Source organism: Exophiala oligosperma (genome assembly GCF_000835515.1).
Source record: "Exophiala oligosperma strain CBS 72588 unplaced genomic scaffold supercont1.10, whole genome shotgun sequence".
Classification (NCBI taxonomy): Eukaryota; Fungi; Ascomycota; class Eurotiomycetes; order Chaetothyriales; family Herpotrichiellaceae; genus Exophiala; species Exophiala oligosperma.
This window is the reverse complement of record NW_015622827.1, coordinates 1,099,846-1,124,907: the sequence shown is the minus strand read 5'-3', so window position 1 is coordinate 1,124,907 and position 25,062 is coordinate 1,099,846. Positions and strand designations below refer to the sequence as shown.

The 25,062-nt window shown below is 49.2% G+C and overlaps 11 protein-coding genes across 11 annotated transcripts; 3 read left to right on the top strand and 8 right to left on the bottom strand.

Moving 5' to 3' along the window:
* Positions 1–146: 146 nt before the first annotated feature.
* On the bottom strand, positions 147–1,002 carry PV06_09579 (uncharacterized protein; the record flags this gene model as incomplete). Its single annotated transcript, XM_016411036.1, has 3 exons — positions 147–602; positions 661–722; positions 882–1,002. The coding sequence occupies 3 exons, from the start codon at positions 1,000–1,002 to the stop codon at positions 147–149; spliced, it is 639 nt and encodes a 212-aa protein (XP_016258843.1).
* Positions 1,003–1,268: 266 nt separating this feature from the next.
* PV06_09578 (uncharacterized protein) lies at positions 1,269–1,634 on the bottom strand (the record flags this gene model as incomplete). The annotated part of the gene is made up of 1 exon (XM_016411035.1): positions 1,269–1,634. The coding sequence occupies one exon, from the start codon at positions 1,632–1,634 to the stop codon at positions 1,269–1,271; it is 366 nt and encodes a 121-aa protein (XP_016258842.1).
* Positions 1,635–2,213: 579 nt separating this feature from the next.
* Positions 2,214–2,573, bottom strand: PV06_09577 (uncharacterized protein; the record flags this gene model as incomplete). Its single annotated transcript, XM_016411034.1, has 1 exon — positions 2,214–2,573. The coding sequence occupies one exon, from the start codon at positions 2,571–2,573 to the stop codon at positions 2,214–2,216; it is 360 nt and encodes a 119-aa protein (XP_016258841.1).
* A 1,357-nt stretch (positions 2,574–3,930) lies between these two features.
* On the bottom strand, positions 3,931–5,982 carry PV06_09576 (uncharacterized protein). Its single transcript, XM_016411033.1, has 2 exons — positions 4,294–5,982; positions 3,931–4,240 (listed from the first exon to the last, which is right to left on the bottom strand). Exons 1-2 carry the CDS (start codon positions 5,188–5,190, stop codon positions 4,184–4,186), a joined length of 954 nt encoding a protein of 317 aa, XP_016258840.1. The 5' UTR covers positions 5,191–5,982; the 3' UTR covers positions 3,931–4,183.
* Positions 5,983–6,657: 675 nt separating this feature from the next.
* On the top strand, positions 6,658–8,109 carry PV06_09575 (uncharacterized protein). Its single transcript, XM_016411032.1, has 2 exons — positions 6,658–6,928; positions 6,990–8,109. The coding sequence occupies exons 1-2, from the start codon at positions 6,871–6,873 to the stop codon at positions 7,847–7,849; spliced, it is 918 nt and encodes a 305-aa protein (XP_016258839.1). The 5' UTR covers positions 6,658–6,870; the 3' UTR covers positions 7,850–8,109.
* A 137-nt stretch (positions 8,110–8,246) lies between these two features.
* Positions 8,247–9,019, top strand: PV06_09574 (uncharacterized protein). Its single transcript, XM_016411031.1, has one exon. It carries the CDS (start codon positions 8,513–8,515, stop codon positions 8,912–8,914), a length of 402 nt encoding a protein of 133 aa, XP_016258838.1. The 5' UTR covers positions 8,247–8,512; the 3' UTR covers positions 8,915–9,019.
* On the bottom strand, positions 8,815–10,868 carry PV06_09573 (uncharacterized protein; the record flags this gene model as incomplete). Its single annotated transcript, XM_016411030.1, has 4 exons — positions 8,815–10,160; positions 10,235–10,541; positions 10,597–10,689; positions 10,749–10,868. The coding sequence occupies 4 exons, from the start codon at positions 10,866–10,868 to the stop codon at positions 8,815–8,817; spliced, it is 1,866 nt and encodes a 621-aa protein (XP_016258837.1).
* Positions 10,869–15,122: 4,254 nt separating this feature from the next.
* PV06_09572 (uncharacterized protein) lies at positions 15,123–16,175 on the bottom strand (the record flags this gene model as incomplete). The annotated part of the gene is made up of 1 exon (XM_016411029.1): positions 15,123–16,175. One exon carries the CDS (start codon positions 16,173–16,175, stop codon positions 15,123–15,125), a length of 1,053 nt encoding a protein of 350 aa, XP_016258836.1.
* Positions 16,176–16,695: 520 nt separating this feature from the next.
* Positions 16,696–19,427, top strand: PV06_09571 (uncharacterized protein). The gene is made up of 2 exons (XM_016411028.1): positions 16,696–17,004; positions 17,059–19,427. The coding sequence occupies exons 1-2, from the start codon at positions 16,949–16,951 to the stop codon at positions 19,028–19,030; spliced, it is 2,028 nt and encodes a 675-aa protein (XP_016258835.1). The 5' UTR covers positions 16,696–16,948; the 3' UTR covers positions 19,031–19,427.
* Positions 19,428–19,571: 144 nt separating this feature from the next.
* PV06_09570 (uncharacterized protein) lies at positions 19,572–21,083 on the bottom strand. The gene has a single exon (XM_016411027.1). It carries the CDS (start codon positions 21,038–21,040, stop codon positions 19,751–19,753), a length of 1,290 nt encoding a protein of 429 aa, XP_016258834.1. The 5' UTR covers positions 21,041–21,083; the 3' UTR covers positions 19,572–19,750.
* Positions 21,084–22,758: 1,675 nt separating this feature from the next.
* On the bottom strand, positions 22,759–24,564 carry PV06_09569 (uncharacterized protein; the record flags this gene model as incomplete). The annotated part of the gene is made up of 1 exon (XM_016411026.1): positions 22,759–24,564. The coding sequence occupies exon 1, from the start codon at positions 24,256–24,258 to the stop codon at positions 22,759–22,761; it is 1,500 nt and encodes a 499-aa protein (XP_016258833.1). The 5' UTR covers positions 24,259–24,564.
* Positions 24,565–25,062: the final 498 nt, after the last annotated feature.

Sequence of the window (25,062 nt, the reverse complement as noted above, 5' to 3'; positions counted from 1 at the left end):
AGACTGAGCCCATGAATGCCATGACCACATATGACGACCTCAAAGACCCCAACGGGTACCTTCCCCCATCTGACGATCCACAGTCGCTATGAGTCGTTTTACTTTAGCTTCTAGCCCTCCAGATCCCAAAGCTAGATCCAAATCACTCATATCCTAAGGACATCTTCGACGCCGCTCTTAACATCAACCTTGCCAAGTAATGTGTGATGAAATGATCTCACAATCTCTCCAGACCGTTGATCGAGGTGTCGAGCGAGAGCGACAAGTTCGGTGAGAGTCAGAGGGAACTCTTTCTCCGTCTCTTTGGTTGACCCAGGAAACCCGTTTCCAATTCTGAAGCACCTGGTGTAATCGACAAGTTTTGGAAGATCACCGAAGCGGTTCGCCATTGGCGTCGCCGTCACAATCCAGCTATAATCGGCGAAAAGCGTGTGGACGGCGAGGTGATTCCGAGCTGAAGGGTTTTTGATTCTATGACCCTGGTCACAGATGACACGAACAAAGAGACATTTGAAGACGTTAGCCCACACAGTGGAGTTGAGTCTGTCGTCTTTATCCGGGTCTTTACTCTTATCGTCAGACGAACTGGATGTGTCAACAGCCTTTAACGCATATTTCGTCAGCTTGACGCTCTGCCAGTACTCTAATGTGCTCAGCTACAAGAGCCCGCTGTTGGTCGTCCGGAGGGATGATCTTGCGAGCGGTGGCTGTAGGATGGTATACTGTGCAGCGTGTTAGTACTGAGATCTGTTGGGGAGCAAGGGGTTGGGTATAGCAATACCAAAGTCTTCTCAATCGAATCTAGTCGAGTTTTCACAACCAGATTTGATCTATAGACCTCAACCCTTTATACATAAAGACGAGGCGGGAGATAAACTTACTGGGCCGGTCAGGTATTTTTGCCGAGACATGTAGTTTTTCTTCCTTGTCCATCTCGTTGGCTCGTAAGAAGCGATTTGCGGCGGTGTCGTATGCAGTGAGAATAACGCCAAAGACTGACATTGGGTCTGTTAGAGGGAAACAAGCTCGAATAGCACGAAGAGCTTCTGTTCTTGCCTTTTTTTGTTGCTGACACCCTCCTGCCGGTCGTTTGCGTAAAAGATCTTCGTACAGAGAAGCTTGGCCCAGTACTTTTCAAACTCACTATTCCAGCTGTCTATGAGTGACGGGGGAACAACAATCACCGTCGGTCGTGCGCCATAGACTTACTTCTCGGCGAACATAATCATATCGTTATAGTCGCGCCTTTCGATCGACCATCCAGATATTTAGGAATCTGGCCCGGCTGTTCGCGACTTCACTTGATCAAAGTAAGAGGGAAAGCCTGCCATTTCTCCGAGTGTGACATCGACCACGACAAGATCGAATTCGAGGCCTTGAATACCATCCGCCTTAACCATTCTAAGTGTGTTCCACTTGGGACCTTTCATCATGTTGAATCGAATACGAGCGTTGTATTCCTTCAAGACCCGCACGGGTTCGCTGTCGCGCTGCACAGAAGCGTCTCTCATGGTGAGGTACAACAGACATTGCGCGTTGTAATAGCATCCAATCACTATGTTCAAGTGGGAAAGTTGTTGAAATGGTGAATGGCAGTGTAGAGTGCCACACATGCTTGTTGAGCGAAGGGGCATCCAGGGATCTGCGTAGGCTTACGAAGCCATCTTCGACACTTTCTGAGACTTCTGATATGCGTCAACCTCCAGCGCCCACTTGTGGTCCGTGGAACATTTTCTTCATCTTCGGAGTCGAGGGTTTCTGATATATATATATATGTATAAACGGGAGAAGCTAAGTGCTTCTCGTCCTTAACCATGACTAGACACGGCTTCGGATCGTATCGCAATGTCAAAAGTTGGACATCAGTTGTCAACTCTTGAATGATCAATTGAAGACTTGTTATCTTCAAAAACACGTCCGAGCTCGACCAGGCCGAGACTTTCTGCCATTTGTGAGTAAGGTGTCTTCGTGCCGTCCGTTGTTGGTAAGAAATGGACCCTGTACGTTTTGAGGGATGAGCTTCCGGTATGTGTACCAACTCACCACGTACCTCTTTACACTAATGGATCAGTCGTCCCATCTCCAATTCGGAAGCACCTGATGTATTGATCACGGGGATCGATCTATTGGCGAATTCTCACCACGCTCCTGGTACCGTTTGCGCGTGACCTCGAAACAGATGTACTCCTCCGTAAAATAGGGGATGGTGGTGATTATTCTGCATGCCCACCAATCTTTGGTGTGTTCCAGGGTGTCTGTGGATGTATCGAATAGCGAATCGTTTGCATCGATCTCGGCTCCATCGGCAGATTGCGTGGCTGATTCAAGCATTGAGTATTGGATCCTCTGCCGTAACGACCCTCGCCAACGTGGGAGGATTGTAACCTCTTGCGAGGCGGCGCCGTCACCACATCAAGGTCATCCTTGATCTCGATGGCTAGGCTCCTCTTTGACCCGGACGCCGGGGTGACTGGCTTTGACATGGAATTTGTCGGACTCGATGTCGAGACCGGATCGCGCGCCGTGTCGGAACTGGGGGTCAGGTCTTCCTCCCCGGCCTGTGTCGGTGGCATCGCTGGGCTCTGGTATGATACAAAGTCGACAGGTCTCTGCACAAGGGGCGTGTTCAATCTTTGTCGTATCTGCTCCAACCGAATCCTGAAAGATTGCGTTCGAGTTAAATAGCTGACTATTGGTCTTGTGGATTCTGCCTGTGTTTGTTACCTCCAGCAGTTTCTTCCTCGACGACTCTGATCGCAGATGTGATATATATATATCGATGAAGGAGGGAGAGAGGGGGGGCAGGGAGTCGATGAAAGAGGTTGAGGGAGAAAAATGAGAATCAGAGAGTGGGAGAGCCGCCCCCTTAAGTAGTTGACCGACGGCGCAATGAAAGATCACAATTCAATCGTGTCTCAATGGTTTCAACTAGGCAACTTACCGTAGGGACCACTTCACGTTTTTTTCCCATTCATCGCTTGTAATCACTGACATGCTTCGGTCTCGGCTATTGACGTTGCATACCAAAGTCACACATGGGAGTCATTGAAAGTGGAAAAGGTGTTAAGATATGGACCACCATTACCTGAGCCTGGTCCTGTAGTCTGTTGAATGAGAAAAAGGACAATTGATTGATGAATCGATCGATCTTCACAATGTTCTCTGCCTCCGGGTTGTTAAATATGAAGATCAGGAGATACATTTCAAATACCTCAGTGATTGACACCTTCAAGTTGAAGATCGAATGGACAGGACACAATCAAGACCCCACAGCCTCATAGAAGTGAATGGAGCTTTCATATGCTTGCCTTCCTCGCCACTTTGAGTTAAAACATCAAAGTTAGCCAACCAGAGAAACGAACACACTTACTCGTGGTAGAACTGTCAGTACCCATCGTAGTTACACCAAATCCGTGGGACGTCACGAAGGATTGACTCGATGCACGTCGTGGTTTGATAGACCCGAAATCAAATGATCCATGACACATTCCCAACCAAAATGTCGGAAAATTCCCGAAAAGGCATGCACCCGAGAGACCATGGCAAGCATCAAGCGTGTTGAGAGAGCAATAGCCGCAGGGATATAATGTCCCCAACGTCGAGTGCACCAACGGTCGAGGAAATGACACCAATCATTGCCTGACCTCAATATCCAAGCAAGTCCTCTTGCATGAACTTGTCATGCAGGGATTCCTTCTTGTGTCACCCACACCATGCACGGGCCTTTTGGCTTGTGGGGAAAGAGTGCAAAAAGTGCTGACTTTGCAGTCTCAGCAAGTCGGTCCATACTTTTGGTGGCTGGGTTATGTGTTCTGACGCGAGGAAAATCACTTACATCATCGGGTTGGTGGATGGAGGAGGCTCTCCCCATCGTTAGATACGCATTGCATGGTGGAGAGAGCACATTTCCCATGAAAAGAAAGATATGTGTACGCATGCATTGGCGAAAGGACGAATGAAAGGACACCGGTAAAATCGTCATTTCAATCATGTGTCATTCGTCATCAGTGTGGAAGAATGCTCCTCTAGCACATCCACCTGTGGCTGCGGCGTGGATATATAATTCTATGTCACTTCATGGTCTTGGGCTGAAAGATGAAAAGTCGTCACTGTATAATCCTCCCTGGAAAACAATACGCTCACGATATGCTGAAATTTGTCGTAGAGAAAGATGATGACCTTCCTACCACTTGATGACTTTGTTGGGGAAGTATTCGTCAATCAACTCTAGATAGTAAGGCTAGCAGAGGTTAGCGTCGCGGAATGAGATAATGGTAAACGATGATGACATACCTTGAGCTTCTCAACAGAAGGCTTGTCATCACTCTTACTGTAGAGATCGTACGGGTTGAATGTCTTGACTGCTCGAAGCATCTTGTGATCCTTGTCGTTCATGAGATCCTGGTAGGCACCCTGTTGATGCCATGGGTAGAAGCTGTGGTACCGGATCATGGCGAGAGCGTCCTCGGGAAGGGTAGATTGATCCTTGACGACATGATACAAGTATTCGTCGTGGCCCCAAGAGAGCATGACTTTGTCAAGACCACAACCTGGAGAATAGATGCCGTATTTCGTGTTGTAGATGGGATCATTGTAGTCTGGATTCTCGGTGAAAGACTTGTTGCCGTAGATGATCTTGTCATCAAAGGCGCAGCCAACAGGGAACGTGTCTCCCACGACATCCCACTGACCTCGGGCGTCGAAGAAGAACAGCAACTTGCCCAAATCATGAATCAAGCCCGTAAGTTGCATCCATCGTGGTCGACCGTCACGACGAATAGCCTCGGCCGACTGAAGAAGATGTTCAATCTGACTGAGTTCGGTATCGGGATCTGACTCGTCGATCAATGTGTTGAGGCGTTCCATGGCTTCCCAGATGGTCATCTCAGCCCGAGTCTTCGAATGAAAGTCATTTCGAGCTTTGAGGTTGTATGCCACCGTCTGCTTAGTGTGTTGCTCCTTGTAAAACTCCTTCACCCTGTCACATGCTGTTTCATATTGGCGAAACTGGGTCTTGTCCTTCTCCGAATCGAATCTTGATGGCTCCCAATCTCCGGTGTTCTGTGTAGCCTGGTCTGCGGCAATATCGGCAGCTTCAATCTCATCACAGAGTGTTTCAAAGGCATGACCATCACGGTCAGTTCGAAACTGAGGCATATGCGCGGGCTGCTGAATAAGTACGTCGGCCATGATGAAGGGATCTAGACGGGATGATATAATACTTGCGCAAGGGTGGTATATTAGACAGGAGGAAATAGTATTGGATAGATAGATGAGCAACGATCGAGACAGGGCATGCTTGCAGTAATATACTGTCTGATGGGCTCCACGAATCCTGCACCGCACATAACGGACAAGTGACGTGGAACGGGTGAATCGCAGGAACAATCTAACGACCTACAAACACCCAGTCAGTGATGAATGAAAGCGTGTCTGCATGGATCTTTAAGTGTGTTTTACTCCACTTCATATGTTTGACAATCATATGGGAGTGAAAGCGGAGCAACCAGTGGGAAAAGAAAGTTGCCATTTCCGGAGGATGATATCCAAGGGCAAAAGTTAGTTGGGTCCAGGATCCTACCCTAGGCGGGCCATGTCACCGTTGGAGGGCTTATGATGATGATGAAATGTTTGGCCGATTCTTTCAAAGACCTTGAGTGGAGGATTGTGATCCTGTAATTGTTCTCGTATTTGTCAATCATACTCGTACTTGCCACAGCAAACACATAGTTTCATGTGTTTGAACGGCGACAAACGACTGAATTAGGTGGTTGATTGACAATCCTCGTGTTTGACAAAGACGAACAAAGTCGGTGAGAAAGAAAAGACAGAATGATGCATCACAACCGTTGATATGTTATCTGGTGATGCACGAGCAAGGTATCAACAACCCCGGGAGGATGTGATGCACCAACAGTTGACGCTGTGTAACGTGTAGTCACGCTTGAGATGCACATGTCGCTTCCGGAACCCTGTTCAAAGACCAGGGTCCTTACAGACTATCGTATAGAAAATCATACCAGCCTGAAATGAACACCAAATTTTCAATGAGCTTCCTTCAAACAACTGAGACAGAACAATTCGAAAAATGGAGATTCATTCGTAAGGTCATCCGAAGCTCCGAGCTTCAAAGTGGCACCGGTGAGAATTTCCATCTTTGTCCAGCTGGGAAAGACTTTAAATAAGGCGCATCAGGCTGTGGGCTCTTTTCAAGGTTCCACTCGGACAATTGCTATGCGAACCTCGAGTTTTTTTCTTCTGGAACACTGCATGATCTTCGTGGTGACGCCACTCCACGCCTATCTTTTTTTTGGTGTCAAATTACAGACAAACTGATTGTTTAGAGCTCGGTAAGAGGACGTGTGGCTAGATGTTGTGTAACATCAATCTGTATGGAGTATGCGAATCCCGCGGGTAGTCGTCCCATCACTTTGACGGTCGGTCGGCATTATGAGCGACAGCAAGACTCGGTGTTGTGTAGATACAGGGTACTCGTGCAGTGCAGTACAAGGTCTCGTTGATGCTGTTTCGTGAATTTCTCAACTGCTGCAGGCGCAGGCGCAGGGAAATCAATCAGGTGATCAATAGCCGACAACTTGAACGTTCCTTCCAAAAGCCGATCATATTGTAATCACCTTCTCTACGCTTATCGGATCGGTTCATCTTTGCCCCGCGAAATTCGCCAAATACATTTTTATTTAGTCTCCAATTATTACGCAGTGTTGTCCGAAGTACGGAGTACTCAGTATTGTATGTGCATTCCGACTCACGACAATATATAAAACCATCCTCCTCTCACAGGAACTACTTTGTATTTGAGTGCGCATTCTCTCTATTCTCAATCAGTTCACGCCTACTCCAGCTGCAAACATGACCGATATACCCCTCAAACTCAACACTGGCGCAACGATTCCAGCATTGGGATTTGGTATGATCACTTACTCTGATCCCCCCACCAGTGATCCTGTGTGTCTAACATTTCTTACCAGGAACATGGCAAAGTCCAGAAGGACAAGTGCGAGCTGCCGTGTCACACGCCATTAAATCCGGCTACCGCCATATCGATTGCGCTTATGTATACGGCAACGAGAAAGAGGTGGGCGAAGGAATCAAAGAAGGTCTGGCAGCAACAGGACTCTCTCGAAACAATCTATTCATAACCACCAAGGTATGGTGCACATACCATACGAGAGTCGAACAGAACCTCGACATGAGTTTGGGTCTACTTGGTCTGGATTACGTCGATCTATACCTCTTGCACTGGCCCATCGCTATGAACCCAAACGGCAATCATGAAAAGTTCCCCAAGCTGGCCGACGGCTCAAGAGATCTTCTTCGGTCCCGGTCACACGTCGACACGTACAAGGATATGGAGAAGCTACTGAAGACCGGCAAAGTCAAGGCCATTGGTGTATGCAATTACTCCAAACGCTATCTCGAGGAACTGCTGCCCAAGGTGGACATAGTCCCTGCAGTCAACCAGATTGAGAACCACCCTCTACTCCCACAGCAAGAAATCGTCGATTACTGCCAACAAAAGGGTATCCATGTGACGGCGTATAGCCCTCTGGGGTCGACGGGAAGCCCACTCATGAAAGACCCACATGTCGTCAAGCTAGCGGAACAAAAGGGCACCACACCAGGCTGCATTCTACTGAGTTACCACATTGCACGAGGGAATTCGGTGCTTGCCAAATCAGTCACACCTTCACGGATTGACGAGAACAAACATATTGTCGACCTGTCCTCGAGTGACCTTGCTTCGTTAGCTGAGATTTCTCAAAAGGGTGTGACGCGGTTCGTGTATCCTGAATTTGGGGTTGATTTCGGCTTCCCAGACAAGTCATGAGCTTTCTTTTCGGAGGGAATAGACACATGCTTAGACAGGATAGATCTGATAGGCGCCTCAAACATAAAATAAGAGTGTCATGAATTGGCGTCCCTTTCGATCCTGTTCCGCATTTCGTTTCTATCGTACGCAGTTGGATTCGAGTCCCGCGTGAGATGTATTGCGTAGCCCAGGCCACGACCGTCGCCCTCCTCTCACCTATCTTGGGCCCTTTGACGTTGCCATTCCGGATGTCATCTTGTCAATCTCGGCGTCAAGACCTCCCCGAGCGCGAGGAAATGTGGCACCGGGTGGACGGCATCCTGGGAGTACCTTGGGTGCCGGTGGGGATGGCCGACGGCTCGGTACAAATCATGCTGGTAACGACGCCTCACCGGCCGACGACAGCACCTCTCTACCCACCACCAATCACGACGGCGATTGATGATTTCGCCCGTGGTGGTGGTACAAGTCGATTTATCATGCTCTCCCCGTTGTTGAAGACGGTCGCTTACACTCGCGTAGCATGGCCGAAGCATCGTTGCAAATCAACAGGTGGCTGCCCTGATTGAGAACACTGGGGGGTTGCCATACGAGAGTCACGCCAATGAAGATGGAAGGTTTCTGTTTTTGTTTTTTTTGTTTTTTGGTCATTGCCTTAGCACAATGTGAAAACTATCATACATGAAGAAAAGGGAAAAAAACAAAACAAAAAACAGAGAAGCCCACCAACCCCAGCAAGAAAAGAAGAAGAAAAAGCCGAAAAGCAAGAACACAGCAACCACCCCCAAGCACACACAACCAGCCCCGGAAAACACACACAACGCCCAGCAAACACACAACACACCCCCTCCCACCTGGAGCCTCCGGGCCAACCGAGAAAAAACACCCAACTACCGTTTCCCAGGATGCCCAACAAGGACACCAACGAGGAGAAGGACGAGGAAACAACGACGGCGCCCCACAGAGGAAGAAGAGGATCCATCTCACTTTTTCTCCTCCTTCTTCTTCTTCTGCTCCTCCTCTTCTTCCTCTGCGGCACGCCGGCGTTGTTGCCTCGTCCTCTCCGCGGTGGTGTCCTTGTAGACATCCCGGAGGTAGTTGGGGTCGGTGGTCCGGAGCCCCAGGTCCATCCTCCGGCGGGCGTTGACCTGTTTACGGTCAACGCCCGTATAGGTGGTGTCGAGCCCCAGGTTTTTATAAAAGCTCAGGGGTTTTATATTGGCCGTCTTGGCCGGTTCGTAATCGTTCAAGTTTTTTTTGGTGAGCCGAAGCTCCGGGTGTTTGGAGAGGTAGTGCTCCCGGATCGTCGATGCCCGGATGCACGTGTGGTAGCACAGGTGGCAGGTGAAGGGGTCGTTGATGTCCACCACCGACGGTTGCCGACGTCGGTGGATGGAGGGGATGTCGGGGTCGTTGAGGGACGCCGTGAGACTTGGCCCTCCGGGGGCGGAGGCGGGGGCGGCGGGAACAGGTGCAGGGGCAGGGGCAGACGCAGGCGGGGCAGCAGCGGACCGAGAAGCGCGAGGACGACGAGAAGAACGTGTTGGTGGTTCCAAAGTTTGATCTTGTTCATCGTGCCCATCTGAAGTTGACTTGCGTTTACGTCGAGTTGTTCTTGGACGCGATGAACGACTGTTGATGGTGACAGGTTCTTGTTCTTCTGGATTGTTTGTCTCGGTGCTGTTTGGTGCGGGAATATCAATGTACATGTGGGAATAATCTTCTTCGTCGGGGTCTGTTGATCGATTGTAAGCGGCCAAGAGCGCGAGGTTGGGGTCGATTGCCGCAATGTCAATGGGATTGGGATAGCTTGGTGTGGGTGGTTGATAGTGTGAAGCAGCAATGTCCGAAGCATAAGCGTATGATGAAGTAGTGGTTGGATAAGGCGTCATCATTCCATACGCTGGCGGTGCTGGTCCATACGATGACGTTGGTCCATACGCCGGTGCTGCTGGTGCATATGATCCATAGGATTCATATGATGGTGCTGCTGATCCGTAGTAGGATGGTGCTGTTGGTCCGTAGTAAGATGTTCCTGCTGCTGCTGCTGCTGCTGTTGTTGTAGCTGCTGCTGGATTCTGAGTCGTTCCAGAATAACTAGCATACGACGTCGATTGTTGTTGGCTTGGATGATAAGAAGTAGTTGATCCAGACTGTACGTGACCATGTGAAGGATCCAATAGTCCCAGAAGATGCTGTCGATTTGCTTCCATGATTGCAAGATCGGTTTGATTCGTGTCATTATCCACACTATCATGCTGACCGTGATGATCCATAGGCCCGTCAATGTTGCCAGAGGCATCATTTCGTCCGGAGGGAAGATCTGGTTCTGCATTTGAATGTCAGTATTTCAGTTTTCTGCTCATAACACAAACAGTAATCGTCACAGAACAGGAATCTTACCTTGAACATTTGATTGAGGATATCCAGGTGAAAGTCGCCATGTGTCAGGTGCCAGATTCGATGCAACTGCGCCATGAGCTTGGACAGAAAGCGAAGTCTGATGAGGTTCATCCCGATCATCGCCGCCACCAGCCACAGCAGAAGGAGGACCGAAACCACCTGACTCGAGAGCACGACGCGCAATGAGTTCAGCATCTTGTGTGATCGTTTGAGTTGTTGGGAAATCTTCTTGTGTGATTGTCTGGGTTGCAGAATCTTCTTCCCGGATGGTGAAGTCAGATGAAGAGGTGTTAAAGCCACTATCTCTCTAAAATGATTGTCAGTGGATTCGGTTTGATGGACTCCGAGTTTAGTCTACATACCGTTGCTTGCTCTCGATTCTCGAGATCTTGAAAGCTGGACGATGGAAGGAAAGTGATTGAGTTGGTGTTGTTGATGATGGAACTTGTGACTCTCTGTGATATTTGGGTCAGTGGATGAAGTGAGATGAGAGGAAAGACTTGTTCTTATTCACCATGCTTTCTGGTTCGTTTCCCATGGCACGCAAGTTGCCTTGGATGATGTCGTCGCTTCCAGGGCCTTGGCCAATGAGGCGGCTTGGGTTGTTGTCTTCTCTCTCGCTGTTGGACGACATCTTGACAATGACCCGCGTGGATGAGGACGATTGGTTGAAGGAAAGTACCAAGGGGTGATTCAGCCTTGCGCAGAGAAACTAGAATAGAGTCTTGAAGACAATGAAGAGAGTTGTTAACGTGAACGAAAAGTCTTGTTACTCTGGAAGTTGATAACTTGTTGATGAAGGTGTTGATGCAAATGACTTCTCAATTTTGGAAAGTTTCACTCTCAGAGTATTGTGTACACACCGCCATCGCGATCACGTCGCCGTCCTGTGTACGCGCTATGGACGCGGTATAGGCAGTATTTTTCACCGCAGGACACCACGGGTGAGCCGGTGAACTGCAAATTTTCATTGTATCAGGCCCAATTCACTCGTGAATACCATTCGCGATCGCGATCGCCCATTCCTCTCTGACTGACAAAGATCATCCAGCATGAACAGAAGAGCCAAAGAAAGGCGACAAGGTGAGTTGAAGCAGCCATTGTACTTGTTGGGTGATGTACTTTTGTCAACGGGAGCAGAGCGTGCCTTCAGACACTCAAGGCTTTCAGGCAAACCTGTTGACCCACGGCGACCCTGAGAAATCATGGCTGAAAACATTGTGCAACACACCAAAGGACCACCGTACATCGAACTTCAACAGTGATCAAGATGATGGAGATCATGATAGCATTGTGTCATTGAAACATACTGGGGTTCAGCAGTCGCACCGGCACGAGCCTCCTCGACAAACTCTTCAAAGTCTCGCACAATGTTATGTGGTGCAGCCATTATATGTTGAGGTGTCCAAAGACACATGAACTCGGACTTCCGCCCACATCACCAACAATATCGAGGAATGGAACAAGGGAACAGGGGGAATGGAGGAAGTAGGTTGAAATTGAGTTGTGACATCTGACTAGGAAATGCCCAGACCGAAGATGATCCACATCTATATGCGAACCCATTCTCCTCACAAATCATCTATCTGACGGCAATACCCACACCCAAGAATATCCGAGTTGTGCTTCAAGGGAAAAGGAAGAGGAGGAGTGCGTTTGATAATTCTGTGTCATTACAGAGCAAAGTCATGCCAGCGACTCGGCGAACTTCAATGGCTCAATCGAGATTGTGATGACTGCGATTCAAGGAACTAAAATACAGAGACGTGGCTTACTTGATTCATAAAGAAGGGAAGGAATTTGAAAGGTGCAAACACGAAATCCCTCTTGTTTCAAAATGTGAATTCTTATTATTTTGAAGGTTTCAAGTAGTTCTACGAATCCTCTATTTGATAAGCTGCTCACTAGTGCATCGAGGAGTCGGTCTTTGATGGCGCGAAATTAATCCACCTGATGAGCTTTAGGCAATCTCTTCATCAAAAATAACACACACTTTTCATCCTGCCGAAGAGGCGATTGCATACCTCGGAAACCCCCGATGGTGGTATGTTATCGTTGCATTCCGATCGAGGGCAGAGAATGAGACGCTCCGTGCTCAATCTTCTTCCTCAATCGGATTTTGAGCATGGAAACGGCCAGCAATGTCAATCATACCGTCGTCGACAAGAGTTTGGCATAATTCTTCATACCATGCTTCCATGTCGATGTTTGTCAAGGTTGCTTCAGATCCTTCTGGCTCAAAACTCTGTTCTCGTTGAGTCTGTTCAGGAGTGACTGGTCGAGCTTGTTCGGAATCGTGTTCGGAGTTGTGCCCGGTATCCTCTTGTCGCTGATCATGTCCAGAATCAGTACTTCCTCCTTCAGACGACTCGTATGGCTCGTTCATCTCGAACGCTCTCATCTCTCGGAACAAGTCCATCGGATAGACAAGCTCGCCTGGCATGAGTCTATTGATTTCAGCCACAGCCTCTTCGTCTGCCGGTGCTTCGAGTCTAGCCGGATCAAGTCCTACCAGGCAATCACCCCATGGGAATGGCGGTGTTCCTGGCGGTGTGTCTGGAGGCGTATGAGTCTCGCTTTCGTCTTCGTCCACGGTTGGAGATACTTCCCTACCACCATATTGTGCAGACAGAAGTTCTTGGATAGTAGTAGGCGGGTCCACATGAGTTACCACGCGGTCTAAAGTGCCTGGTGGTAGGTAGTTTTCCCAGTTGATGCTATCCCAAGGCTCGAAAGGGTTGTCATTCTCCGGAAAAGGCTGATCATCATCAACAGTAGCTTGGGCATTGTTGACAGGTGGGATGTTTTCTGCAAATTCACCATTGTCCAAATTTTGTGTGCGTGTCTCAACGTTGGTCCAGCCGTTGTCGTTGTCGAGAGGGAGAGATATTCTTTGTCTTCCGTAAGACTCGTGAGGCTCGTGAGGATCACCCATTTTCAAGCTTGGATATGGAATGGATAACCGTCTGTAGAAGATGGCTTGAGGAGGCAGGTGGTTTTCGAGGGCGAACAATGGAAAGGGGAAATGCAGATTCGATCAACAGATGCGGTGATACTTTGATCAAATCTTCGTGGGAGAAAGGAGACGTGTTTACGAAAACCTCACGAAGTGAAGCAAGTAGCAGGATCTCTTACCACAAAGGATAGAGAGGAGAAACAGAGTGAATTGTCAAAGAGCGCTTTCAAGTAGTCTGGCAATCCTGTATATTGTTGAAACGTGTTTGTTATTGCGTTGGTTGTGTACTTGCGCTCGAATATAGAACCAGCAGGGCACATAACCGGACATTGCAAGTAAGCGAAGCGTCTCTCGCTCGTCATTGTGATCCTTCTGACAGTCTGATTGAGCAGTACAGGTATATGATTGCTGGTAAGTAAAATCCAATGACCATTGTTCCGTTACAGAACGACGAGGGAATGCAGACTGAACAAATTTGAATATGACCCTGGTGTATCTATCTCTGATATCACTTCTTCATCCGTCATTGGTAAATTGTCTTTCTGTGTGATGTGATGCTGTACACGATCTCCATCTTGTGAGAAAGACAACACCATTGTGTCTCTATTGGGACTGGAGGACCTCAAGGACAGTCCAAGTCCAGCATCAGTCGGAAAGTGTCGTCCCAGTCGTTCCATTCACGCATGACGACACAGCAGCCAGCTCTCTTGAGTGTTTCTTTCATTACTTCTTTGGGGCCCTCGGTCTTGTACGCACCAACATAACCAATGGTGGGAATGTTTGCTCTGATTGCTGCTTGACAACCAGAAACGCTGTCCTCGATTGCAAGGCACTCGTGTGGTTTGGCACCAAGCTTTTCCATTGCATGGATGTAGATCGATGGGTCTGGTTTGCTCTTGGGAGCACTCATCGAATTCTGTGCCGAAAAGATGCAGTATTCCTCGAAATACTTGGCTGCCCCTATTGTTTCGATCTGGGCCTTGATCCGTCCGAGTGCAGATGAAGACACAACTGCCAGCGTGTACTCGCCTCGGTTGTACAGGGCTTGGATGACTTCGAGAGCGCCTGCACATGGTTGACCGCGGGCTCTGAAAGTTGTAATGACATGCTCCTCTTCGACATTACCATAATACAGAAGTCCTCCTTTGCTCATTTGGATACCATGCTCCTGGCATATTTCAGGCAACATTTTGCGAAAGCTGTAGCCGAGATACTTGGCGATAAGAGTCTCCTTGGTGTATCGCTCAGACTTTCCATATTCCTCAAGGATTTCATTGACAAGCTCAGCTGTGGTGTCCATGGTGAGATACTCGGACAACGTGATGGTATTGTCACAGTCGAAAAAGATGAATTTGTACTGGTGGTTGGTCAAAAGAAGTCACGATCTACCGGAAAGCTCACTTACACCGTGGCGAGGCTCAGACATCTTGGAGATCGAGGGCATGTGAGCGGACTTGAAAGCTATACCTTTTTACCGGGGGATCGCTAAGACTTCACAGTCCAATAAGAGAGGCTAAAGGATAGTAAACAAGAAAAAAATGAAATCTCAAAGATGGGAAGAGTGCAGGTGGAATCATGGACAATGTTTGCTTCAACAAGGCCGGAATTTAGTAAGTCCGTGACGCTAGCCGATCAAGGATGTTATGCTGGTGAATGGATGGGCTGTGATGGTGAAAACTGTGCTTCAGTACTCTGTGTGTAAGACAAGTGATCTGAGGTGGAAATCTTCCCACTGCTTGACAATGTATGAGCATGGCTTGTTCAACGTGGAGTCGGGAGACAGGAGAAATGGGATATGGATTCTACCACATAATTGGATACAACTTATGGATTGTCGATATCTTGATATCTGGACGTTGGAATCCAATTGCTCCTGTCCTCATGACTTGTGTTCGATGTCAGCTATGTCGGCTGTTGCTGAGAGTCCAGCAGTCAAGGACAGGGAAGAACATCCTCCGGCTTGCCAACATCCTGTGGAAGAGGGATCACTTCTGTGAAAGGCTTTTCAGTGTCAATCAGTTTGTCCATGATCGTAAGAACAACATGACTCTTGTTGTTGTCTTCTCTCTGTCTCCTCCAGTCGTAGTAGATGTCCCACCACCAGGTATGTGTTTCTCCATCTCGGCCTAGATGTCCAGCAACTCCTTCATCGCTAACCTGTCGTTCCCAGGGTTTGTCCACAATGTAATGCAAGACTACTAATTTCTCATCCGACCACATCTTAGGGTGCCAATACCTCATGGTTTTCAGGGCATTGTATTTCCACGAAAGAGGATGCCACTTGTCTCGATAGAAGTCTGCCAGGAAGTCTTGATCAGGGAACTGGTATGTTTTGAGTTTTTCTGATGTATTGAAATGATCAAGCATCCTGGACCAAAGTTCCTGGCTTGGATTGAACAACAGCATGCCGCCATTGAGCAGGTGATATGTTGGACGACTGTCAGGGGTGATTGGTGCAGCAACATCGTCAGCATTGATCAGAGGTGTATATGCACAGTTGCCTTTCTGCCATTCTAAAGGGGCCCAAGAGTCGTGATCCAAGTTGCAGACACAAGCATGATTAGCACCTAGCCAATCTCGACCAGGTAGTTCGCACCGAAACAGGTCGTCTGGGTTTCGGAATATGGTCATGTCTGCATCAAGGAACACCGCTCGAGTATAGCCTTGGTTGTAGACTTCAAATGCTCTCAGCTTTGTGAATGTATCCTTGAACCGTTCAGCCACACTTCCAGTATTCTCCTGATCTTTTCGTGGTAAGAGAAGGTCTACTTTGTGTAATTTTATGCGGCCATAGTTACGACTTTCTTCCTCCAGTGCAGCCACAGCTTCGTCACCAAGTGATGAGGTGTATTGGATTATGAATGGGTATTTCGACTTGTGTTGATCGAGAGTATAGGCGAGAATAATGGCCCCCGGTAGATATGATGCTTTGGTCACCAGTGTCACCCAGCAGAAGTTATCCGTGGTTCTATCCGCAAGCGCCATGGCCGTGTCTTTGGTAGTTCTTGATTTTCGACCGTGGCTTATTTGTATTTATCATGTCACTAGACAAATCCCTACTGACGTGTCTTGAAATATATATTCCTCCATTGCCACTGGCTTGAAGTGACAATTTTCTATAGTAACCCGAGTCATGGCGTCATCATCCATCTACAGGTGGTACAGGCATCGTTCATTAAAACTGGTGGATTTGTTTGAGGTTCAATCTTGACTCACGCCACCAGACTGGAACTATTACTAGTAACCCCTAGAAAGAATGAATACGCAAGACAGACACTGTCAGCAACTCGATAATCTCGCCAGGAAGCACAGGCGAAGTTGGTCCAGGGCACAAGGCTCGGATGTCCACCGGCGAGGCTGAGGTGGATGGTGATTGGCTGATCAGATGCGTAACTCCGCCGACGGATGCCGAATCTCATGTCAACAAAGGCACAAAGCACAGCACAAGGGACCATGGACTAAACGCCCCCTCATCACCTGCATCGATCCTCCGCTACCAAAGTATCTCCATACTGCTAGAATCATTTACTTGTTGACACTCGGACCTTTGGGTGAACTTCCCAGCATATCTTTTTGGCCTGGTAGTCTGTCGCAATCGCAGTACATCTTGGTTATCACTGGCATTCCTCATACGAGTCTCGAAACACCACACCGCTGCATCCTGACACCACTTATTGGCCTGCCGGGGGTCTTTCGCCTTATTGTCTTACAAAACACTCCTACATCCAGTCTGCGAGCCACCCATCTGACATGCAGCCATGGTGCTGCTGGAGAAGCAATGGGTGAACGTACAAGAAAAGACGTTTACAAAATGGTACTGACCGCTGATCCTGTTCCTGTCCCAAACCAAAAGTCCTAATGCTTTCAGGTTAAATAATAAAATCGTTTCCCGCGAAGTCGCCGTCAAGAGTCTGGTCACCGATCTCTCCGATGGTATTATCCTTATTCATCTCCTCGAAGTCCTCAGCAATGAATCTCTCGGTCGTTATGCCTCCAACCCTCGTCTGCGGGTGCAGAAGTTTGAGAATGTCAACAAGTCGCTCGAGTTCATCAAGAGCCGGGGTATTCAGATGACAAATATCGGTGCAGAAGATGTCGTCGATGGAAACAGGAAGATTATACTCGGTCTGATATGGACCCTTATTCTACGCTTCACCATCTCGGACATCAACGAGGAGGGCATGACGGCCAAGGAAGGCCTCCTGCTGTGGTGCCAACGGAAGACTGCCTGTTACGAGGGAGTCGAGGTACGAGACTTTTCCTCCTCATGGAATGATGGCCTTGCATTCTGCGCTCTCTTGGATATTCACAGGCCCGATCTAATCGACTTTGACACTTTGGATAAATCGGATCACAAGGGAAACATGAAATTAGCCTTCGATATTGCTAGCAAGGAGATTGGTATTCCAGACCTGCTCGACGTGGAAGACGTTGCAGATGTACCCAGGCCCGATGAGAGGTCGCTCATGACGTACATTGCATACTGGTTTCATGCGTTTAGTGCCATGGAGCGAGTAGAAAATGCCGGGCGTCGGGTGGAGAAATTCGTCAGCAACATGCAAGGTGCCTGGGAGATGGAAACTGCCTACGAAAAGAGAATGCGCGCTTTGCTCCACCATATCAGACAGCAGCGGCAGTCGTGGCATACTTCGAGATTCGAAGGCACATACGCAGACGCCAAGTCGCAGGCCAATGAGTTGGCCAGTTTCAAACGAAACCAGAAAAGGAAATGGGTGGCGGAGAAGTCAGACGTCGCAGCCTTGCTGGGGAATATCAAGACCAAGCTATCCACGTATCGCCTACGACCGTACGAACCACCAGCTGATCTGCGGCTGGAGGTGCTGGACCACGAATGGGCGGCACTGGGCACGGACGAGCATGCACGAAGCAAATTGATCAATGAGACAATACGAGATATCAAGAATGCTCTGAGACGGAGCTTTGCCGACAAGGCCAATGACTTTGCTCTCACGCTGAACACCTTGTCGTTGGCGGTCTCTGGCCTGGAAGGCGACGTCGAGGATCAATTGCAACACGCCAAGCGACTGTCGGCCAACCTCGCGCCTCTCGAGCAGTACCTGGAAGGAATAGCTATCCTGGACGAGAAGTGCCAAGAGGCAAACATTGACGAAAACGACTATACAACCTACACATACGACGAACTCATGTACGAGCTGAGCCTGGTCAAGACGAGCGTACAGAAAAAGTTGACGTTTTTGGAGAACCAGATGGTGGCTAGAAACATGACCAACCTGACTCCGATCCAGCTTGAAGAGTTCGAATCCGTCTTTCGGCACTTTGACCGCGAAGGCAACAACACGTTGTCCGAGCTGGAATTCAGCGCTGCCCTGGCCAGTCTGGGCCTGGTGTACGACGAGGAAGAAATGCACGACAAGTACCTCGAGGTTTGCCACACGGGCATCGACCCGTCAATGTCTCCCGTGTCCCGACGCCAAAGGGAGGCGAGGGGAGTCGGGTTTGAGCAGTTCATCCGGTTCATGGTGTCCGTGACGGAGGATCAGAACAGCGCCGAGCAAGTCTTCCAGTCGTTCCGCGAGGTGGCAGACGGCAAGCCTTACGTGACGGAGATGGACCTTCGACACTCACTCATCCCTGATGAACTGATCGAGGACCTCCTCCACAGCATGCCGGAACACAGGGGCCCGGATTTGGAAGTGGACCGCGACGTTCCCAAGTACGATTACATTTCGTTCATGCAGGGCATGATGGACGGACAAAACAGTCAAGCACAACCTCACCAAAATCAAAATCAAACCCAGCGCGACAGCAGCCGGAGCCCGACCAACGGCGTGGCAACTCCTACTACGCCTAGACGATGAAGACGCACTCTCTGGGGGGTTTCCTGCCACTAATACTGACCATACTTCACTCTCGTCCTCCTCATCCTCGATATTCTCCTATCCTTATCCGTACCCTCCCCCCCCCTCTCTCTCTTGAAGCTTTTTTTTGGATATTCCATTGGGGCCCGGGGTGGGGTTCTACAAATTCAAGCGTAGCGTTATATTACTGATTCGTTTGTTTGGAATTTAAGAGTCTTTGGAGAGCAGGCGAAAGTTTGTCGGTTTGGAATTTTTTGTTTGGGCATGACACGACCGAGGAACCGACACCAACAAAGTATGAGATAGCAGCGATGGAAAATCACAAACACGCAAGACGTACTCTGTACTCGGGTACAGAGTACAAAGTACAAAGTACATAATAATACCCATTTCTTCCCCTAACGACACGACATGATGGCTGGACTTGATGGTGTGACTTGTTAAACATGACCAGGTCGTTATCAACATGTCATTGAATGTAATTTTCAATTGATCGGACGTGCTTTTGCTGTATACAATGGCAGAACATCAATGATCTCTTATACGCTGTTGATGATTTCTTTTCGTCTCAGATGATTTTTACTGTATTCGTACATCATTATACATTTCAAATATTCATGTATGCCAAGTCATTGCACCATGGCACCGACGTTTACCGTTCTTTTTCGGCTGTGTACACAGACTGTGGCTGTTCTAAAACGATTTTACCGGATCTCGTTTTCAAATCTTCCAAACAGTAACATCGTGCGGGTTCTTCGCAATGGCATGTGCGATGATCCTGCTCACCGGACCTTGCTCTTCCCTCCCGTTTCTCCACTCCTTGGGCCCAGCGAGGTACGAGATGAATCCAGGCGGCCCAGAAATCAAAATCTGTCTCTCACTCTGTCTCTGTCGGTGGCCCGACGCTGTCGAGGCGGTCGAACCTTTGCTGAACTCCTTGTCATCGAATCGCGAAAGGGCCCTGAAGACGGCGTCCTCGTCGATCCAAGTATCCTCGGCGTTGACGAAATACTCCACGGTCACTTGACCAGGGTACTTTCGTTTGAGAGTGTCCAACTCCTCGACGATGGCAACCCTTTTGTCCGTCCCCGAAGATTGGGTCGGCGACGACGTGACCCTCGGCTTTGGCCGCGAAGAGAAGAAACCCGACCATGTCGGTTTGGGTGGCATCACGGCCTCTGAAGCCGGTGGCGGGTCGCTCACTCCGCCCACACAGTCTTCGCGCATCCTGCTCGCCCAGAGAATATGTAGGCTCTTGGTGGTAGAACCCCGACCAACACTGTCACTGTTACTGTCACTGGCGGTACTGTCCTTGTGTCCCTCAAACAGTGCATGCGCAACCTGGAGAGCCGGAGCGATACCGGTACCTCCCGCAAAAAAGACAATTTGTCGCACGTCCGGAGTCAACTCGTATTCCAGATTCGGTCCACGCATCTCAATCTCGGCCCCGACGGGGAGTTTGTGTAGGTAACTCGACACCTCGCCGTGGGGATCCTTGCGGATGAGGAAGCGTAATTCGTCCTTTTTCTCCTCTTTCCCCCCCTCTGAACCTGGACCGGTCGCGGCTACATCGACGGGCGGGAGAGGAGTGTAGGCCCTGACGATCTGAAGTTGAGGCTGTTTGAAGTCGACGTTCCAGATGCCCTTCCGCCACGCATCCTTGTACAGTCCGAAACTCGAATAGGCTTGTTTGGGTTCGAGGTGGAATATGCTGGCCGTCGACGACACGGGTTCCTTGGAAACCAACGTGTACGCAACGAAAGAGTCACGCCTGGACTTGTTGTAATTGTAAATCTGCCACCCGGCAACTACACCCAGGGCCGTCCATGCTGCCACAAAGACGCTTCGTTTCGAGAGGCGAGATTTCGGCGGTCGACTTTGCGGGTCCGGAGACTGAGTTCCTTCTGGTGTCGTGGACTTGAAGCGTGTGACGATCCTCAGGGCAGGTGGCTGAGCAGTGATAGCATGGTTCAAATTGCTCGGTGCCCTCGTTGAGCACCTTGCAAACATCGAACGCTCGCTGCAGATCGTCTACTGTAGTTACAGAGTACAGAATACCCAAGTGTGGTCGAAGTTGGCAAAACGAAATTCCCCCATGTTGTTTTGGCGCAGGGACAATTTCAAGCGCTGCTCTTAAGATATTTGACTTGCTGCTTTTAATTGTTCGTAGAAGCCCAAGGCTGTACACATGCCCCTTTTTCTAAACGTCCCTCCCCACGGAGCACACAGTGTTCAATTGTAATCTTCTCATGAACGACTGATTCACTGGCCAAAGGTATACACAAATGTCCAAAGAAGTGAGAGAAGAGATCAATTCATTTTGTGTCTGGTTTCCATGACCACATTTGCTGTGCTTCCTGCGCAACCTTGCCCACACCTAGGCTGAATATTCAAGGCCTAATGATTGATTGCATTTGGCGAGCATCAACAATGGTTGGATTTACAAGCATTCATAGTTTGATCCTCTTGCTTTGCCCATCCGTTCCAGACTCTGGTGGAACCTGTACTCCCCTGTTGCCGAGTCGCTTCTCATCATCAGTTTCATCAACAGCCGGACCCATTGTCTTTTGGCATTTCCACGACCAGTACTTGGATTGGGCATACCAAACGTAACTGTCGGCATTTTGGATCGTCTCAGCGGCTTTTTTCTGTCTAAGTTGCATGGTATTGTAGGGACCACTGTGGCAGGCAGGGATTAGCTTCAGCAAAAAGGTGAATCTCGAGGCAAACTCACTATCCATCCGGAGGATCTGGCCCACCAAAATCGGCAATTTGTGGAAAGCCGTCATCGTTTCCATCAATGATATCGTCGTAATTTGGAATGTCCTCGAGCAAATAAGTCCAATGCATCATTTCGTGCAACATGATCCCGCCCGGGCTCGTCATCCAGTCGGTGTCATGATCCCCCAATCCATCGCAGGTGAATCCCGGTAGAGGGTTTCCTTGCGCGTCTTTCTTGTCAGAGGGTGGATTTTCAATCTGATCCAGAGTAGGGAACAGGAATGTATCATCACAAAGCGAAATCAGCGCAACCGGACCGAGAGCGGCTGGGTCAATGTATGAATACGCAAAGGCTGTTCCTCCATCGAATGTTTTACCGCAGGCCTGCTTGCTCAGCGGCACAGACGGATTGTTGCCCAACGCTATTTCCAACTTGTCAAACTTGGGTTGCAACTCGTAAACCGAAGCATCGGAGAGAATGTTGACGATGTTGTTGGCGTCTATGTCGGGGCCCAAGGGGATGTTGGCAATGGTGCGAAAGACATTCTTGACAAAGACTGCATCAATTGCTCGAAAGTAACGAGTATAGGCCGGCTCACAGGCGTCGAATAGGGAGGCAGTCACTCTTGCCAGGGTGATAGCGTCTTTAAAGGCTTGTTCGAGTTGTTCTTGTGGCTCCTGCACAGAAGTCCCTTCCGCAATGAAAAGCTGTGGAAGTGCTGCGAGGGAAGAATGAAAGGTCGCCAGGAGAAGTGAAGTGACGAGTGTCAAGAAACGAGTGTCAAAGAAGTTCATCTTTCCTGCCTGAGCGCTCTTTGAGGTTCAGAATTTGGGCTGTCGTGCGATGGAGGCATGAGACGCAGCATCTATTGTGATCGAGCGACTTCAATGTTGTCAACATCTTCACTCAGACTTCACTCACTGCCTGCAACAAAGCATTGATTGTGTTACCACTCAACAACTATAGTATTGCTACGGATATCAACACAACTTCCCAGTTATCGTAACTATTTGCCCTTCATAGCCAACCACTTCTCTAGAAGCAACCCATACACTTCACTTCTGGTTGGGAAGCTTGGGACAGCATGAATCAGTCGATCCAGGGGTATTTCGCCAACTAGGGCGACGGTACTGGGATGAAGGAGGTCGCCTGCTTCTCTCCCAACGAAGGTTGCGCCTACCAGCACATTCTTCTCTGCGTTGACGACCCATTGGGCCCATCCTTCATAGTTGAATTCGCCAAATACCCAAGCACCAGGAAAATTGAAACCGACGGCCACTTCTTTCGCATCAATACCTCTTTTGCGTGCCTCGGCCAACGTGAGACCAACACTTGCCAGATGCGGGTCGGTGACCACTACTTGGGAGACAGCCAGGTTGTCTGCTGTGGCATTGAAACTGCTCCACGGTTTCGTATCGGACACATTCTCACCTCGCGCACGAGCAACAATCGCGTTCGCCGCAACTCGTCCTTGATACTCGCCCATGTGTGTCGTTGACGATCGCATATTTGTATCGCCAACAGCATAAAGCCACATTCCTTCCAAGGGCTTGACAAGCATTGTTGGATCAACTTCCAAAGACGGTGTCAGTCCAACATTTTCCAGCCCAATGCCTCTCGTCCGAGGCTTCCTGCCTGCAGCCAACAACACATCTGAACCAGTCACAATCTTCCCTGTTGTCAGCTTGACCGATGTGTATCCATCATCCTCTTTCCATACTTCGACTACCTTGGCAGACAAATGGAAATCAACTCCTTGTGCGGTCAATGCCTCTCTGACAAGCTTTCCAGCCTGTGGCTCGAATTTCGGTAGTATTTCAGAGTTTGGACAAATCAGTGTGACTTTGCTTCCAAAAGTCGAAAACGCAGTGGCCATTTCTGAACCAACCACACCACCGCCAACGATGATCAAATGCCCAGGTACACTCTTCGCCGACGTAGCCTCCCTTGGAGTCCAGTAATCAATTGTTTCAATTCCTTTGATGTCAGGAATAATAGGTTCGGAACCAGTTGATAGCACAACAGCGTGGGTCGCCGTCAAGGTCTTCTGCTGGCCATTTCCATTCCGTACGAGGACCTTCTTGTCGCCAACCAGAGACCCTCTTCCTCTCACAACCGTGCATTTTTGGCCCAATGACAGATTGACAACCCATTGATCGTCATAGTTGTGCACGATCTTGTCCCGTCTGGCGAAGACGCCTTCGACGTCGACGAGTCGATTGGTGGCGATCAACTCCTTGGCGCCACCCAGCATTCTAGCAGCTGCGAGAGCCTCTCCAGGTCTCAAGATGGCTTTGGATGGCATGCACGCCCAGAAAGGACAGTCACCACCCCAGAGTTCATCCTCGATAATGAGGGTGGTGAGACCCGAGGCAGTTGTTTTTGAGGCAACTTGACGTCCGCATGGCCCGCTCCCAATCACGATGATGTCGAACGTCGTTGTCTCAAGTGTGTCAGGAAGGTAATTCGCTGGATGAAGATTAACGGTACGTGATGCAGACGCCATAGTTTCAATCGCTCGGGGATGGGTGTGTTACAACGTTTGTGATGGAATGAGTGCTGATCTAGGAAACCCAGACGGGGGGACACGAATTCAAATACTTCTTACCGGCAATTATTGGTTCTCAGATATAATCCAGCAATAGACACATGGAAGATGACTGTACAACAGACATGGAGGGCTTCTGGCCATGCGGGAGGCTCATCGCAAGTCCCATGCTAGGCTCGATTTGTCTCCTCGAAGCGTGGTAACATGAGGACATTGGGTGTTGGGAGGCTATGTGAGCAGGGTACCCCCCTGACCATTGACAGATATCGAATGTTTCGGTTACCGTACGCGGACTAAAGCTCTTTGCCAGGTCTCAAGCATGATGGACTTCGGAAAATCTTTGTCATCATGCACTAGTAGAAGCAGGTCATGCACCGAGATCAGCACCATCCTTTTGGGGTTGTCTCTGACTGGACGACCAATATCAGAAAACTTTGTTTTGATGACTATTGGTTTCATGGAGGGAGTGCAAGTCTGTAAACGACGACACGATTACTAGGGACCTTGGCTGGTCTGCCTCTGAATCAATCCTTTGGCACGAAAGGTCCTGAAGCTCGGATGACGTCTCGCACATTTTCTCAATGACATACTGGTTTCCATGATGCTGCGGTTGACCTGAGAATGCCGAGATACTTACGCGAATTCGATGCACTCCGTCCCGGACTGGGAGAAAATGATTCCCGAGTTGGTGGTCAGCGGGATTTGATGCGCGAGAAACTAGTGAGAACAAACACCTTTGCAGTAGAGGCTTATATGTTCCGC